General features: G+C 35.9%; 1 protein-coding gene across 1 annotated transcript in view; it reads left to right on the forward strand.

The window, feature by feature from the left end:
• Nucleotides 1-15,703, forward strand: part of LOC113039524 (titin-like) — a 38,211-nt gene that overhangs the window by 431 nt on the left and 22,077 nt on the right. Inside the window, exons 2-3 of the mRNA XM_026197421.1 lie at nt 10,758-11,075; nt 15,185-15,511. Coding sequence (XP_026053206.1) covers nt 10,758-11,075; nt 15,185-15,511 — 645 coding nt within the window. The remainder of the gene's footprint in view (nt 1-10,757; nt 11,076-15,184; nt 15,512-15,703) is intronic.

Consider the following 15,703-nt stretch of genomic DNA (forward strand, 5'->3'; position numbering starts at 1 on the left):
AGACGTAATGTCAATGAACATTATGCCTAAAAATAAAAAAAGTTAGCTCCTGTAAATGATCATGCGACAGCTAAAAGTAGGTATTAGCTACATTATAACGTGAGTAAATGTTGATCTATTTTACACCAGTAGCCTAAATATAATGTACGTATTATAGTCGCTTTGGATAGCTTCTGCCAAATAAATATAAATGTAAACTAAACATATGTTCATTGGAATGCACACATCATCTGCTTTCACATAACGTGCATTCTTATTGTACTTTTGTTCCGTTTGTGGCCGTCCATTCTTTAGAGTGCTATTGCCCCCTATCATGGGGTTTCCCTATTCTTCCGCTTTCTCCCAGATCAAAGTAGGGCTGTAGTACTCGAGTCCGATCTTGGACTCGAGTCCGGACTCGAGACATTTTTCTGTCGTCTCGGACTTGTCTCGGACTCGTTGCATTTGCACTCGGACTTGGCCATTGGACTCGCCAAGTCTTCTAGTTGGTCTCGACCTAGTCCAGCAAAAAAAATAAAATAAAAAATGTACCCTTCAAAAAAAAAAAAAAAAAAACATTTGCATGATGTGCGACTGAAAATGTGTGGAAAACGCTAGGCGCGCCACTCTCCTTATTTCCAAAGCACTGCTCTGTGCTTGCTCCAGTGGCGTCTGCTGTTGCTGGGCAACCATGACCCGCTCTCCATGAAGACGCAGAAGTTTCAGCAAAGAATAAATGGATTTCCAGCACTAAACATCCCTTTCAGTTCTCTGATAATAGATTCATTTAAAAAATGGCTTTCCTTGTACAGCTATGATCATCTGTTTCTCCATCTTAGCTTTCAGTATTGTTCCGGGAAAGGATGTGCATGACCAGCGGTGCACGTGCTGCGACCTGAAAAGTTTAGATGTTTCTAATTTAATTTTCTATGTTAGATTGTGTTTTATTTACGTCTACACCTAGATCGCCTCAAACGTCCCCTTTACAATAATGAAATACGAATTATTGTTGTACAGTATAGGGGTTGCAAGACTACTGATTTCTACTAGTCAATTTTTTTATAAAAAAAAATGCTCGAGATACTCGACACGGTTCATGCTATTGCAAATGAAAACACTAAATCTTTTTTTTTTATTTTTTTTTATGGATAAATGCTTATTAATATTCTTATGCAACAGTTACATATGTAAATTTTATAATAACTTTATAATTATGACATTACATATTTAAATTGTCATGTAACAGCCAGTATTTGTATCTGTAAAAATCACACAATTTTTCCTATCTGCATTCGGATACAACATCGTACAGTTACTTGATAAGACCGTTATGATTTTTATGACTTTTTATATTTTTTTCGTAGTTATCACTGAACAAGTATGTCATGTTAAACTAAAATAATTATTAATTTCTAAAATATTTATCTTGCAAGCAGAGAGATGTCATGACAAATGTTCAGTGATCATTTGAACACGACTGAATCCATTCAATGCGCACATTTTCTGTACGCAGAACACTTTAAGCGAGTCTATAATGTTTAGTGAACTTCACTAAACAAATGTGTGTGTGCTGCGCAAACCAGCAAAAGGTAAAGATGCAAACATGTAGGACAAGTAGACAATGTATCCGTATCTAAGCTGATCATTAGCCTACTCTTGAGAGAGAACTGGTTTGGTTTTTGAGAGACTGAGACGCGCGACGCGTCTGTTTGATTGGTGAGCGCGCTGTGCTTATTCCATTCATTCGTATCATAGCCTAAGCTTTAAATCATTGCCTTTTAAATATATACAAATACTATAACGTGTATGATGTATTATTATAGGTAAAATTACTCTTGCAACGCCCTGATTTCTGAGAGATGCGCAGAAAGGCGACCACAATGCGGTGTTTGATTTGCGCTCTTTCCACTCAAAGTTTACATTCATTCACTTCTGGCGCTGATGCCCTGGCTCAGCTGTTATCTAGCAAACACCAATATTCAGGCAGAATTATTCCTTGTCCGTTATTCGTTTTTTTTAAGCCATTATCCTTGCCATTCCGAATAAGGTATTCAGCTTCAGGCACAACCCTAATTATTACATTACATATTTTATTTTTACATGCAACATAGATAAGGTCATATAGTAACAGCTCCACGTAATATTGTAATTCTAAAATTCACGTCGTACTTGCAAACACTTTGTATTCATTATGGTTAATGCATGCTGGATTAGTTGTTTTTTTCCGACAGCGCCGAGTAGTCTATGCAAGCACTAGCACACTATGACAAAAATATCGCTGTATTTATGTGCGCATGCCCAGTAGAGTCAAACGTATCCCTTCCTTGCTGCGCGCATTTGTCATATCCCGAGCTTTGCATCTGTGTGTGCACTGTGCCAAGGCATCAGTCTTTTTAATTTCTGACCACAGACATAATGTCAGCAAAAGCAGCATTATTAATTAAATAAAATGAAAATAAAGTACATAAAAATAATTTGACCTTACATCTCCAAACTCTGTTCTAGAGGGCCAGTGTCCTTTATAGTTTACCTCCCAGGATCGGACTGGGGGTAAAACCAGTATTTATTAGCAGGGCCCCAAAGGAAGAGAGGGCCCTTGAAAAGTATGAATCTGAAATATATTTTATTTTACCTGGATATTTTCATGGGTGGGGGGCATGGGGGCCCATCAGGACTGCCTATGCATAGGGCTCGGGATCTTGTGTAACACCCCTGTTAGCTTTAACCCTAATTATACACACTTGAACCAGCTAATCAAGCTCTTACTAGACACACTAATCTTCCAGGTGTGTTAAGGCCAGTTGGAGCTAAACTTTTCAGGACATTTGCCCTCCAGGATGTAGTTTGGAGACCCCTGTCCCACAGAGTTGTTACTTTGCACATGCTTTTTGATCATTACAAATAATAATGTAAAATTATTTTCTTAGAATAGGAGATATGCTGTCTCTCACATCACAAACATTATCAGTAGTTAAGTATGTGGTCTTGAAGATGACCTTTTTTTCTCTCATTTGGACTCGGACTTGACTTGGACTCGAAACTTTTGGACTTGGACTCGAACCTCTTTGGACTCGGTCTTGACTCGGTCTCGACTAGTCCTGGACTTGGACTTGACAAAGCTCTAGATCCAAGTGATCAGGGGCCCGTTCTTCGTACGTCGCTTATTACATCCGAGATCAAATGACACATCCAAGATGATATCATCGTACTAATCATGATCCGGCTAATTGGGTTCTTCGAACACACCTGTTGTGTATGATTAGTATCGCTGGATTGAGTTATCCGAGATAATTGTGCGTTCATGTGTTGTCTTAAAAGGGGATATGTATCGATACTCGAAACCATGATCAGCAGTGCAGCGATTGGCTGGTGGCAAGACGGCAATGTAATGACGTCATATAATTAAAAACGACACCTGACGAAAAACTTGACAAATTTCTGGACTTTTATAAGGAAACAGCCAAGCAAACAAAACTACATAAATGTTATAATAGATACATGAAACAGATAATAGATACAGGTTTTATTTTATTATAATTTTTTTCATGATTCCCAATTATTTAGATTCACAATTTATAATAGTTGTGCAGTCTTTTTTATTTCAATGTAGAAATTATCTATTCATTTCATTTTATATTTGGACAGATTTGTTACGTGACAGCATTAATGAAAGTTTCTTAAGGGTCAATATCATGTTATCTGCATCTCCTGCGCTCCATCAAGCCACTCTTATAATAGCAGTCATCACTCAAAATAATGCACGACTCTATTATCTGTATAGCATGTGTGTAAGACTCTAATACAATTATGAAGTAATAATTTTATGACAAATAAATATTTCAGCGAGTAAAACTGGCTGTGTCTAGGACTATAGTTATGGACTACACAGCATTTTTATATTATTTTTAAATACTTTTTTAATGATTATTATTTTAAATTATTGTCCCTGGATCAGTATGATACTCTTGTAATAAAGTATCGGTGGTAGCAGACATATTTTGAGTATCAGTTCTGGTTGAAAAGAAGCGATCTAATCCTGTTTACATGAAATAAGCTGCTCCCGAGCAGGTTTAAGCTTAAGGACCTGTTGCTATGACAGCAGCTCCGGGATGAGCTTCGAAGAACCAAATGATCCAAGATCACGCCAAATCGTCAACATTCAAATCCAGCTAACTGAGTTAGCGACGTACGAAGAACAGGCCCCTGGTTTCTGCATAGTCCTTTTTTTTTTTATCAGACTTGACACTGCATGCATGAAAGTGACGCTCATATGAAAAGATTTCAAATTTTTTCCACAAAGGATCAACATGGTGTCTTTTACAAAAATACTTGATTTGCCAAAACAATGGAATAGACTCAGAATGCAGTACGTCTCGACGTCAGTTACATCTAAGCCTGCTTCTGATATTTTTTGAAGGACCTCCTTGGTTGAAAGCCCTGTAAGAACCAGAGGTGGGAAGTCCAGGGGCCAAAGAGTAAAAGTCCTGCCATATTTTTGTTCCACCCTTGAACTCAGCAGCCGATTTCACCAGAGAAGGAACCAAGTCATTCCTTCCAAGTCACAAACGAGTCTTGAGTCAAATCCCAAGTCCTCAAAGGGTTAAAGTTAATGAGATAATTAAGTGACTAATTAAATGATGATTGTGCATTAATGATGAACATCTGCTGTTATTGAGGTTACAGAGGATCAGATGTTGATGTACCCTATGCCAAGGGTACAAAAGCTGAACCTTTGAGGTTACACTCTCCGAAAATAAAAGTACATTATTGTACCTTTAGGGGTACAATAGCTTGTCACTGGGGCTGTACCTTCAAGGGTACAGCTTTGTACCCTTGGCATAGGGTACAAATTTGTACCCTTGTGATTTGTACCTTAAGAGAGGTGGGAAGTCCAGGGGCCAAAGAGTAAAAGTCCAGCAGCCGATTTCACCAGAGGAACCAAGTCATTCCTTCCAAGTCACAAACGACTATCAAGTTAAATCCCAAGTCCTCAAAAAGTTAAAGTTAATGAGATAATTAAGTGACCAATTAAAAAGTCCTCTCTAAAAACTAAGCCACGAACTCTTCTTTTTAAACGTATAATCTAAAAGTTAATCAAGATCATGCAGTCATCATAAGCAAAAGACACCTGCTAGATCAAGAATTGTATCAGCATTGCACAAATATTTGCTGCAAAACAATAATGCAATTGTTTAGAAGCAAAATTCTAAAAACTGCTCAAGAGCTCAACTGAAGCAAATACTCACCGCAATATAGTGGCAAAGTTTTTTTTTTTTTTTTTTTTTTTCAAGGCTGTGCTTAAAGTCAGTTGTAGTTCTTGTGTTTCTCTTTTCTTCAGTGATGTTGATTGTAAACAGCAGGTGTTCATCACTAATGCATCTTCATTTAATTAGTCACTTAATTATCTCATTAACTTTTACTCTTTGAGGACTTGGGATTTGACTCAAGACTCGTTTGTGACTTGGAAGGAATGACTTGTTTCCTCTGATGAGATCAGCTGCTGAGTTCATGGATGGAGCAAAAATATGGCTGGACTTTTACTCTTTGGCCCCTGGACTACCCAACTCTGGTAAGAACCATGCGTAACCGCATGACTTCGTCTCCGCCAAAAGAAAGAAGCAGAAGAAACCAGACGTTCTTTTAAATTGAGATTGCAATCATGGATTAATAAATAATGAAGAATAGGTTATTTAGACTGTTAAAAATAGTTTTAATGCCATCTGACATTCACAAATTTGTACTAGTGACAAACAACATGCAATTTTCCCTTTTTTGTTTCCAGCAAATGCAAATAAATAAATAAATAATAAATAAAAATCACAGAAATACAGTTGCATTAAATAAGAAAATTATTTGCTCTGCTATAGAGCCTGTCTATGGAAGGACAATTTTCAAAAGGAATTGCAAATTATATTTTCAATTGCATTTTCCACATGTGACAAATTGTGACATAATCCATTTACATTACATTTACAGTTATTCATTTAGAAGACGCTTTTATCCAAAGCGACTTAAAGGTCCTATGACATGAAAATGTCACTTTCTGAGGTTTTTTAAGATTAATATGAGTTCCCCTAGCCTGTATATGGTCCCCAAGTTTCTAGAAATTTGAATCGGTGTAAATCGAGATTTTTCTATCTTTCTCTGCCTTTGAGAAAATGGAAGCTCAAACGGGCTGATCTTGAATTTCCTCGTTGTGACGTTGTAACGAGAATTGTTACCTCCCCTTTCTCTGCTTTGCCCACCCAAATATTTACATATAATTCCGCACAGGCGTTACAAACAGACTTTTATTATATGGATTCGACAGCATCGGCACAAACAGTGAGTAACAGTGTTCATTAATGCCTGATCTGTGATCAGTGATTTCTGATGTGTAGCTAATCATTCAAGTTCACACAGACTTTCTTTCTAAATCGTTAAATACTGATGCATCAGTGAATCAAGCCAGTGACTAAACGATCAACTTCGCGTTGTTTCTCTTAGTAGCATGAAACAAATCTGTTATTTAAATTGTGATTAACTACAGAGAGCGATCAAAGAATGCTCGCTTTTTTCCGGAGCTGTTACACATCGCGAGTATCTGCACACTTGCCCAAACTGCCGTTACAATGAATGACGCTGTTATGCTGCACAACGGAGCTCTTAATGTATTCATGTGTTTGCTGTTAGCTGTGGTGAAAGCATTTTGTGAGATAACGTGTTGCAATAATGACGAGATCACTGCATCCACGTGATAAACAGACTCTGTCTACTCAATGCTCATCACTGCAGCCTTTCATGTGATGGGGAAAAGATCGAAAAAATAATTATATAATCAACACTTCCACGATTCGTTAATCTTGACAGCTGTAATAGTAAAAAAAAAAATTATATATATATATATATATATATATATATATATATATATATATAACGTTATATTTGAGAGGGGTTTCACATGAACGCATTTCGAATGCAAAGATGTCAGCCAATCACAACAGTTGTGGTTTACTCTGAGTCTCACAGCAGACACGCCCCTTCAAACAGAGCATTCAAGCCAGAGGGCTAATATCAGGATCTAAAAATGCTTTTTATTTCCAAATTTTAAATGTAAAAATCATACTAACAATATAAGTACACCTAAGAGAACATTAAAAAGCATTTAAAGATAAGGAAATGATCCATGTCATGGGACCTTTAACAGATGAGGACACTGAAAACAATCTAAAACAACAAAAAGAGCAATGATATATAAGTGCTATAACAAGTCTCAGTTAGGTTAACACAGTACACGTAGCATGGAATTTTAAATAATATAATAAATAAAAAGAAAACAGATAGAATAAAAAACTAAAAAATAAAAGAATAGAGCAAGCTAGTAAGAGGTCTTTACACACACACACACACACACATACAATTGCATAATAAATGAAAAGAAAATAGAATACAAAAAGATTAGAAAGGTAGTTAGATTTTTTAAAGAATAGAATTAGAATAGTGAGTGTTAAAGTTAGAGGGTCAAATAAAGATGTAAGAGATGGGTTTTAAGCCGGTTCTTGAAGATCCAAAAACACAAACCGATTGCAAATCTTGAACAAAAACACTGTTTCAAAAACACTGAACAAAATTTACTGTTTCAGTTTTCATGAATGCACAGTGACTGCCAAATTTCAAATGGAAAAGCAAAGTCCGTTTGCAGCTGTATTTTCCATGTATTATGACTAAAAAGCCTGTCATATTAAACAAATACTGCATCATAGCAGCTTTACAGTATTAAATAGGAAAATAGTGTGTAATAACGCAAAGGGACAACAGTAAACACTCAGTTTTGAGTTAAAGTCAGTTCATCATTGATTCAGTGATGTATCGTCCCTCTGTGCAATCAAGTCGATGATATCGCTTGATATTAATTGTCCCCAACTAAGGAAAACCAAGGAAACAAAACTCCATCTGTGACAGAATGGAGAAAAAAACCTTGGGAGGAAACCAGGCTCAGTTGGGGGTCAGTTCTCCTCTGACCAGACGAAACCAGTAGTTCAATTACAGGCTGCAGCAAAGTCAGATTGTGCAGAAGAATCATCTGTTTCCTGTGGTCTTGTCCTGCTGGTCGTCTGAAACAAGGTGCTTCTTGTATATCCTGCTTGTAGCAAATTCAAATATCATACATTTAAAGCTGTCATTAAATATTGAGCAACAGTACATAGAGCTATTATTGTTTTACATGCAGCTTACTCATTTATGAGAAGGATGGAGGACCCATATGCAGCTACTTTTTCGTTGATAATTCAGCTGTGAAGGTGTGTAAATGCATAATTTCATCTTCGTGACTTTTTCATTTTAATTTAAATTTGTTGCTTATGTTTCCATAACTTTGTGTCATGGTTTGTGTGACGCTGTGCTGTAATACTGGGGATCCCCTCAGGTCACACTCCAGGATTCTTCAATGACGAGTAATGCTCCTCATTGAATTAATACTGTGATATAAGACCTCAGATCTCAGAATGCATTTTATTGATGATTATGCAAAATATATACAGGCAAACAAATTGGGTCAAAAGAATGCAACGTGCTGCATTTTCTTTACAATTATTTTCCATCACCACTGATCTATAAAGACTTTCTGTAAACATTTACAGTTGCTTCTTGTGGGGAAGCCGTGGCCTAGTGGTTAGCTTGTTTAACTCCTAACCCTAGGGTTTCGGGTTTGAGTCTCGGCTGCAAATGCACATGCAAATGTTTCCTGATCCTTCAAAATGGTCTCTTAGTTTGGTTCACTTTTGTGATTCCTCTTGTTTCGCCCTGGAGCAAGGGTGGAGAAGCTCATAGCCCAAGTTGCTTGAAGTCCAGTGTTAAGTTTCCACAGTCTGTGATGATTTGGGGTGCAGTGTCATCTGGTGTTGGTCCATTGTGTTTTTTGAAAACCAAGCCCGCAACCATTTACCAAGAAATCTTGGAGCTCTTCATGCTTGCTTCTGCTGACCAGCTTTTTGAAGATGCTTATTTTTCATCATGATTTGGCATCTGTCCACAATGCCAAAAGCACTAAATGACCAAGGTGTTGGTGTGCTTGACTGACCAGCAAACTCACCAGGCCTAAACCCCATACAGAATCTATGGAGTATTATTGTCAAGAGGAAGATGAGAAACAAGAGTTTTCTGAATTACTGAAATAAATGAACTTTTTTATGACATTCTGATTTATTGAGAAGCACCTTTGATTTGAATAAATTATTGTACTTCGTTTAGTTTTGAGGTAAATTTGCAGATGGTACCTAAAGCAGTTTTAAGCGAATATGCAGCAAATATCAAACATAAAACCACTGCGCTCGCTTGGTTTTCTTTTTAAGAAAAAATGGTTTGGTGAAACGTTGTAGGTTGTGGGCTAATATTCTGGGCTCATCTGCTTAAATGTACATAACATACACTATATTGTATTAATTAGATGCCGAATTTAATAATTTGATATCTTGAGGCAATAAAATACATTAAGTGTATTTTTTTAAGGGAAATGTTTAACATGCAGTTTTTCTTGTTCATATCATCATCTGTCTGTATATAGTTTGCATCATCAGTAAGAACTGATTTGGTCTTTTAATTGCTGTCATTGTGTTAGTGGGCTGAGCAAAGTCATTTGTTTTGTGTGTGCGTGTGTGCTTTTTTTGTTTAAAAGACATGTGGCATTATTTTACTTCTATATAATATCCCACTTCACACTTCTCTAGTAAGTTGCATCTGAGTGTGAAGACGCTGCAGGCCCAGGGTAAATCTATGAATGAATGTTCCGAAGTGAAGTAAACTTAAACGGATTTGCTGTGCTCAGGGAGTAGGGAGCAATGAACACTGTGTAGGGACCATGTCCATCTGAACAAACTTCATGAACGTAACTCACTTCTAACAAGCTGGTTATCAGGTGTGTTAACATGCAAAATATTTAGACCTGGAGGTCGCGAGGACTGGAATTGAGAACTGCAGAATACCTTTAATAATTTGTTTTATTATTATTACTATGGAAATATGAAATTATTTATTAAATGAAATTATACTCTAAATAATAAACTAAAACTGCCAGTTGGTGGTGGTGGAACTGCTCATGTCAGTTCAGTGTTGTATGTGTGTGTTGACTTAAATATCAAGCGGATTAACACCTATGGAAGATCATCCACGAGACTCATGTTTTGTCTGAGGAGTGAATGTGTGATGCTCTTCTGGGGCCCGTTTCACTAAGGAGGTTCAACCAACTTTGAGTTGACTTACCCTGAGATAGGAAACTCTGAGTTATAGGGTTACAGAACAGCTGAAATGAGTTGGTTTAATCAACTCTAAATTTACTGATTCTGAGTTAAGCGCGTACACCACAACTATAAAAAGCCATTATCAATGGAACGCCAATATTACGATTTACCATGGCAACAGCTGCCGCCAAAAAGCCGTCTGGAGACTTCAGACTCGATACAAATGTAATTCTTCTCACACTGTAAAAAAATAAGGCAACTTATTGCAAGCAAACCATCCAAAGTACGTATGTATACACACACACACACACAGTTTGTGTCCAAAGCACAAGGACAAACCAAGTCTTGTATATTAACTTCTTTACTTTATATGTCTTGTATATTAACTTCTTTAACCTCCTTTCTGAAACGGGCCCCTGCTGTTTGTTTGCATGTTACATTATGAATCCAAACATTTTTGTACTCACAATCTTTTATGATCTGGAGAAAAATATTTTTACTACACTTTCCTGTTGTGTGTTTTTGTTTTGCTCAAATTAACCGTTTTATTAATTTCTTCTCCAGGTGCATCAGGTGTTGAAGTGTCAGTGTTTGTGATGAAGGGAGATTCAGTCACTCTACACAATGATTTTGAAAGAAACCCAAATTGGGTTAAATGGGATTTTCATGACATTATCATAGCTGAAATCCATAGATATCGTGGATATATCTGTACAAATGACCCGTGTAAAGAGAGATTCAGAAACAGACTGAAGCTGGATCATCAGACTGGATCTCTGACCATCATGAACACCAGAATCACAGACTCTGGAGATTATCAACTATGGACCGCTGGTAGCAGAAAGGGCAACAGTAAAAGGATCTTCACTGTTGTTGTTCGTGGTGAGTCATTATGCTTAAAGTCATGCACAATTACATTATGAATATGTTTAATGATGTTTCTTGGAGTGACAATAAATATTGATTTATCTCATTTTACAAATTGTTTCTGAGCGATTTCCACTAGAAAATATTAAAATATATTTTTTAATGCTATTGCTAAAGCCCAGAATGGGAAGATAAACCATATATCAAAGTTTCTCTTCATGTTCTGGTTAATTTCATCATATTTAGTCTCATACATGATCCAAATTAGTTATATTAGTTATATTAATTATACAGTATTTACATTTAAGTACACTATTTCTAAAGTATTTTAGACATTTTGTTTCGCAACTGACCTTATAATTTTCCTCCTTTGATTTACAACAAAATATATAAATTTGTTTTTTTTTTTGTTACAATGTTTTTATAACCCCCCACCCCACACACACACACTCAATACATTTTTTTCAAAGAGACTAATATTATATTATGTTCCTGTACATTAATTTCCATCCCTGGAACATTGGTTATTGTCTGATAAATTGGGCCAGTGGTTTTGTATTTGATTTATCCTCAAACTGAACCTTTGAAGTAGTTATGCACCAAAATGAATTAGAACATTTTTTAAACAATTAAAATTTTTTAAACTGAACTTAAAGCTCGAATCCACATTTTGTCTAACTTTTTTTTTCATTTCTCGAAATATCAAATTGGAAAGGCATTATTTAAAATAAAAATGAAGGAAATAATAGAAAATTTGAAGATAAAGTATTGGGTAGGCAATGGTTCTCAAACTGTACTACATAAATTGATGGTACGTGAACAAATTTCTGAATATTGGCATTCTTTTAATTTTACCCCAATTTAAAGTAAGATTAAAATCAAACATGTATTTCTGACAAGCAAAAGGGCATCTAATGTAAAAACAGTAAAATGTGAGTGCCGTAAACTGTCAAATACATGATATCCAATCAGCTTACCAGCTTACTGACTGCATGCACACAACGTGTATGTGATAGGATGCCCACAGAATGTGCGACTTTAGCAAATCACACTGCTGTTCAATAAGTAGATTTTCACTTAAAACCCACTGTAAACCTGGTAAGTTAAGAATACTTAAAACATTTGTGGAAACTCATTGTGTTAAAATATTTGAGTAAACAAATTACAATTTTTTAAGTTCATGAAGTTTAAAATTTTTATGACAAGAGGGGCGGGGCTGAGAGCCATGGGAGCCAAGCCAAGCCTTGCTTCCATGATCCCACCCCACTCATCAATAGACTTTTTGGTTCAATCGGACTGAATTCATTACGATTGATGAATCTGATTTTAGTTTTTACATGAATGCTAAATAAAGTGATCCGGTTGATGTGCACGTTTATGTCACAAGCTTCAAATTGGAATAGAGTTTTTTAGACATGCGCACACTGCTCAAATAGTGAAAGTGAAGAGTGAAAATGACATAAAGATAATAGTGAGTTTCTCACTGTTTGCACATAATAAACACTCCCCTACATGGATTCTTTATTTGTTTTTAACAGCATAATTATTATATACACGTTTATGGATAAATAAACATAGTGCTGTACAACTGAATGAATGAATGAATAAATAGCATCTAATTACACTTAGTTTAAATGAAGTTTCATTAACAAGATTTGGGAGGAGCACGTCAGATACTTAGCTTAATTAGCCCAGGTGGAGCACACTTGAGATAATCAACCCTACCATATAAATACAGCTGACTTACCTGTCTCCATTGACGGTTTATCAACATTCGGTTCGCTCTGTCTGCCTTATCACAGACCCAATTTTCCTTCCAACAAAGAGATCTATACCAGGGATTTTTCAGATCTGCTGCTTTTGCCAGACCCATGATCATTCTCCGCCAAACACGGCCACTGAGCACCATTAAGTGTCATCGCGACAGCTGCTCTTCTCACCAAGCCACTCGTTGTGGCCAATTGAGAGTGAGGAGTCATGTGCCGATTTGGCTTGATTTGGGAGGGGTCTGGGCCAGTCGGCCATGATGGGAGACGCTATCTGTTGCCAGGGGCAACGCCTTCAGAACTTCACAGAGGCGCGACTAAACATTCCCAGAGCTCTCTAATTTTTACGCATTTATTATTTCGGTGGAACAGAGACGGATCTACGAATACGAGAAAGAAAATGAAGAAAGTAAAGCAATGCAGAATGCAGAATGCAGGTTTCGCGGCAAAAGTTTGTTAAACAACGTTATGACGTAATTCTGTCAGATGATGATGCCATTTTTAACCAGGAAGCCAATGCATTTTTTTCAGAGTCGTTATCCACACTGAAATGTCCACAGACATTACATTTGCCTTACTGTGCATGTTTAAACCATGTTCATTCATTTATCCTGGCAGGACAAATTTATTTAGGGACATATTTCACCATTAACTGGCGTTATCACTCAAGATTTATCTAAAACGCAACTACCCTCGTGTTTTGCCGCAGGACAGCAAGTGTGAGTAAAATTTCTGTTGTCTTTTTAGGACTGTAATATGGAAAGAATGCAAGTAAATATCTTTAGAAACTGCTTGGAAGTGAATAGCACATAACCACAATTAACGTTACTGCTATAATCATGTCTATTGGTTCAGTGTTTTACAAGACTGAACATGCTTCATAATTTTCAAAAGCCTCTATTTCCACAGTCCATACTACACCGTGAAAACAGTGTGTATATATATATATATATATATATATATAATCCTTGAATGTAGACCAAAAGTTTGGACACACCTTCTCATTCAAAGAGTTTTCTTTATTTTCATGACTATGAAAATTGTAGAGTCACACTGAAGGCATCAAGGGCTATTTGACCAAGAAGGAGAGTGATGGGGTGCTGCGCCAGATGACCTGGCCTCCACAGTCACCGGACCTGAACCCAATCGAGATGGTTTAGGGGTGAGCTGGATCGCAGACAGAAGACAAAAGGGCCAACAAGTGCTAAGCATCTCTCGGGGAACTCCTTCAAGACTGTTGGAAGACCATTTCAGGTGACTACCTCTTGAAGCTCATCAAGAAAATGCCAAGAGTGTGCAAAGCAGTAATCAAAGCAAAAGGTGGCTACTTTGAAGAACCTAGAATATGACAGATTTTCAGTTGTTTCACACGTTTTTGTTATGTATATAATTCCATATATAATTCCACATGTGTTAATTCATAGTTTTGAAGCCTTCAGTGTGAATCTACAATTTTCATAGTCATGAAAAAAAAGAAAACCCTTTGAATGAGACGGTGTGTCCAAACTTTTGGTCTGTACTATAAATATATGAACTTATCTGTTTTGAATACTTTATATTTAATGTGTTTGTTTACATCCATATTAGGGTTAAATTTTCGGACTTTAAATGAAATCTACCATTGTTTTTCACCGTTGACTGATAACTTCCGGGCGCAGATGCAGCAAATTTGTCACAGAACACACAAATTTGTGTGTGTGTGTGTGTGTGTATGTATGTGTGTATGTATGTGTGTATATATATATATATATATATATATATATATATATATATATATATATATATATATATATATATATATATATATATATATATATATATATATATGCACTTTTGTGCAGGTAGCTAATATTTTAATTGTCATTAATACTTGCTAATTATTCATAAAAATAAATTTGCTGAGTTTTAAAAGAAATTGCTCATCACTGTGCAACACAGTTTGGATACCATATGCCATGATAAATTCAACTTCTTGACTTAATTTTGAAAATAGAGGAAGGTGTTGTTTTTTTTTTTTTTTTGCATTTATATATATTTTTATACATGGTCACAGTTTAGATTTTTTATTTTGAAATTTATTTTGGTTGCCCAAATATTGGTGCATGGCTAGTTTAAAAGTGTTTCAAATGAAATCCCAATGTAATTCATAAGGTCTGAGGAATGGGATAATTTCCTGAGGTATTTTTAAGGATAACATTTATGTACTATAATGAATATTACATTTGTCTTGGTTATTTCTACTGGATAATTTAAGTGACTTCTGAAGCTATTCTGAATCGCTAGGGCTGTATATAATATTACACTTTTCTGTTGTAAAATGTAATTTGGTTTATAATTAACTGTTCATTTCTCCTTCAGGATTTTCAGGTGTTGATACAGATGATTTGTCAGTGTCAGTGGAGGAGGGAGATTCAGTCACTCTACAAAATGATGTTGAAATGAACAAACAAGACAGAATTAGATGGTATTTTAATGAGGCTATTATCGCTGAAATCACTGGAGATCTCAGTTATATATGTACAGACATTCAGTGTAAAGAGAGATTCAGAGACAGACTGCAGCTGGATCATCAGACTGGATCTCTCACCATCACAAACATCACAATCACAGACTCTGGACTTTATGATTTGCTGATCAAGACCAATAGCAGAATCAGTGCAAGTATTTTCTTTGTTTATGTAAATGGTAAGTGATTGTGCTTAAAATCAAGTTATTTTAATCACATCATATTTTTACAGTGGCATTGAGAGGTGTTTTTTCTTTATATTTTAATTTATATATAGTATAAAGATTATTTATTCAAAACACATTTCAGTTTGATTTAAACTATTTTTTTCTATTATTGAGTTGTTAGTTTTATCAGTTATGTTATCAGTG

This window comes from Carassius auratus, chromosome 22, assembly GCF_003368295.1.
Source record: "Carassius auratus strain Wakin chromosome 22, ASM336829v1, whole genome shotgun sequence".
Lineage (NCBI taxonomy): Eukaryota > Metazoa > Chordata > Actinopteri > Cypriniformes > Cyprinidae > Carassius > Carassius auratus.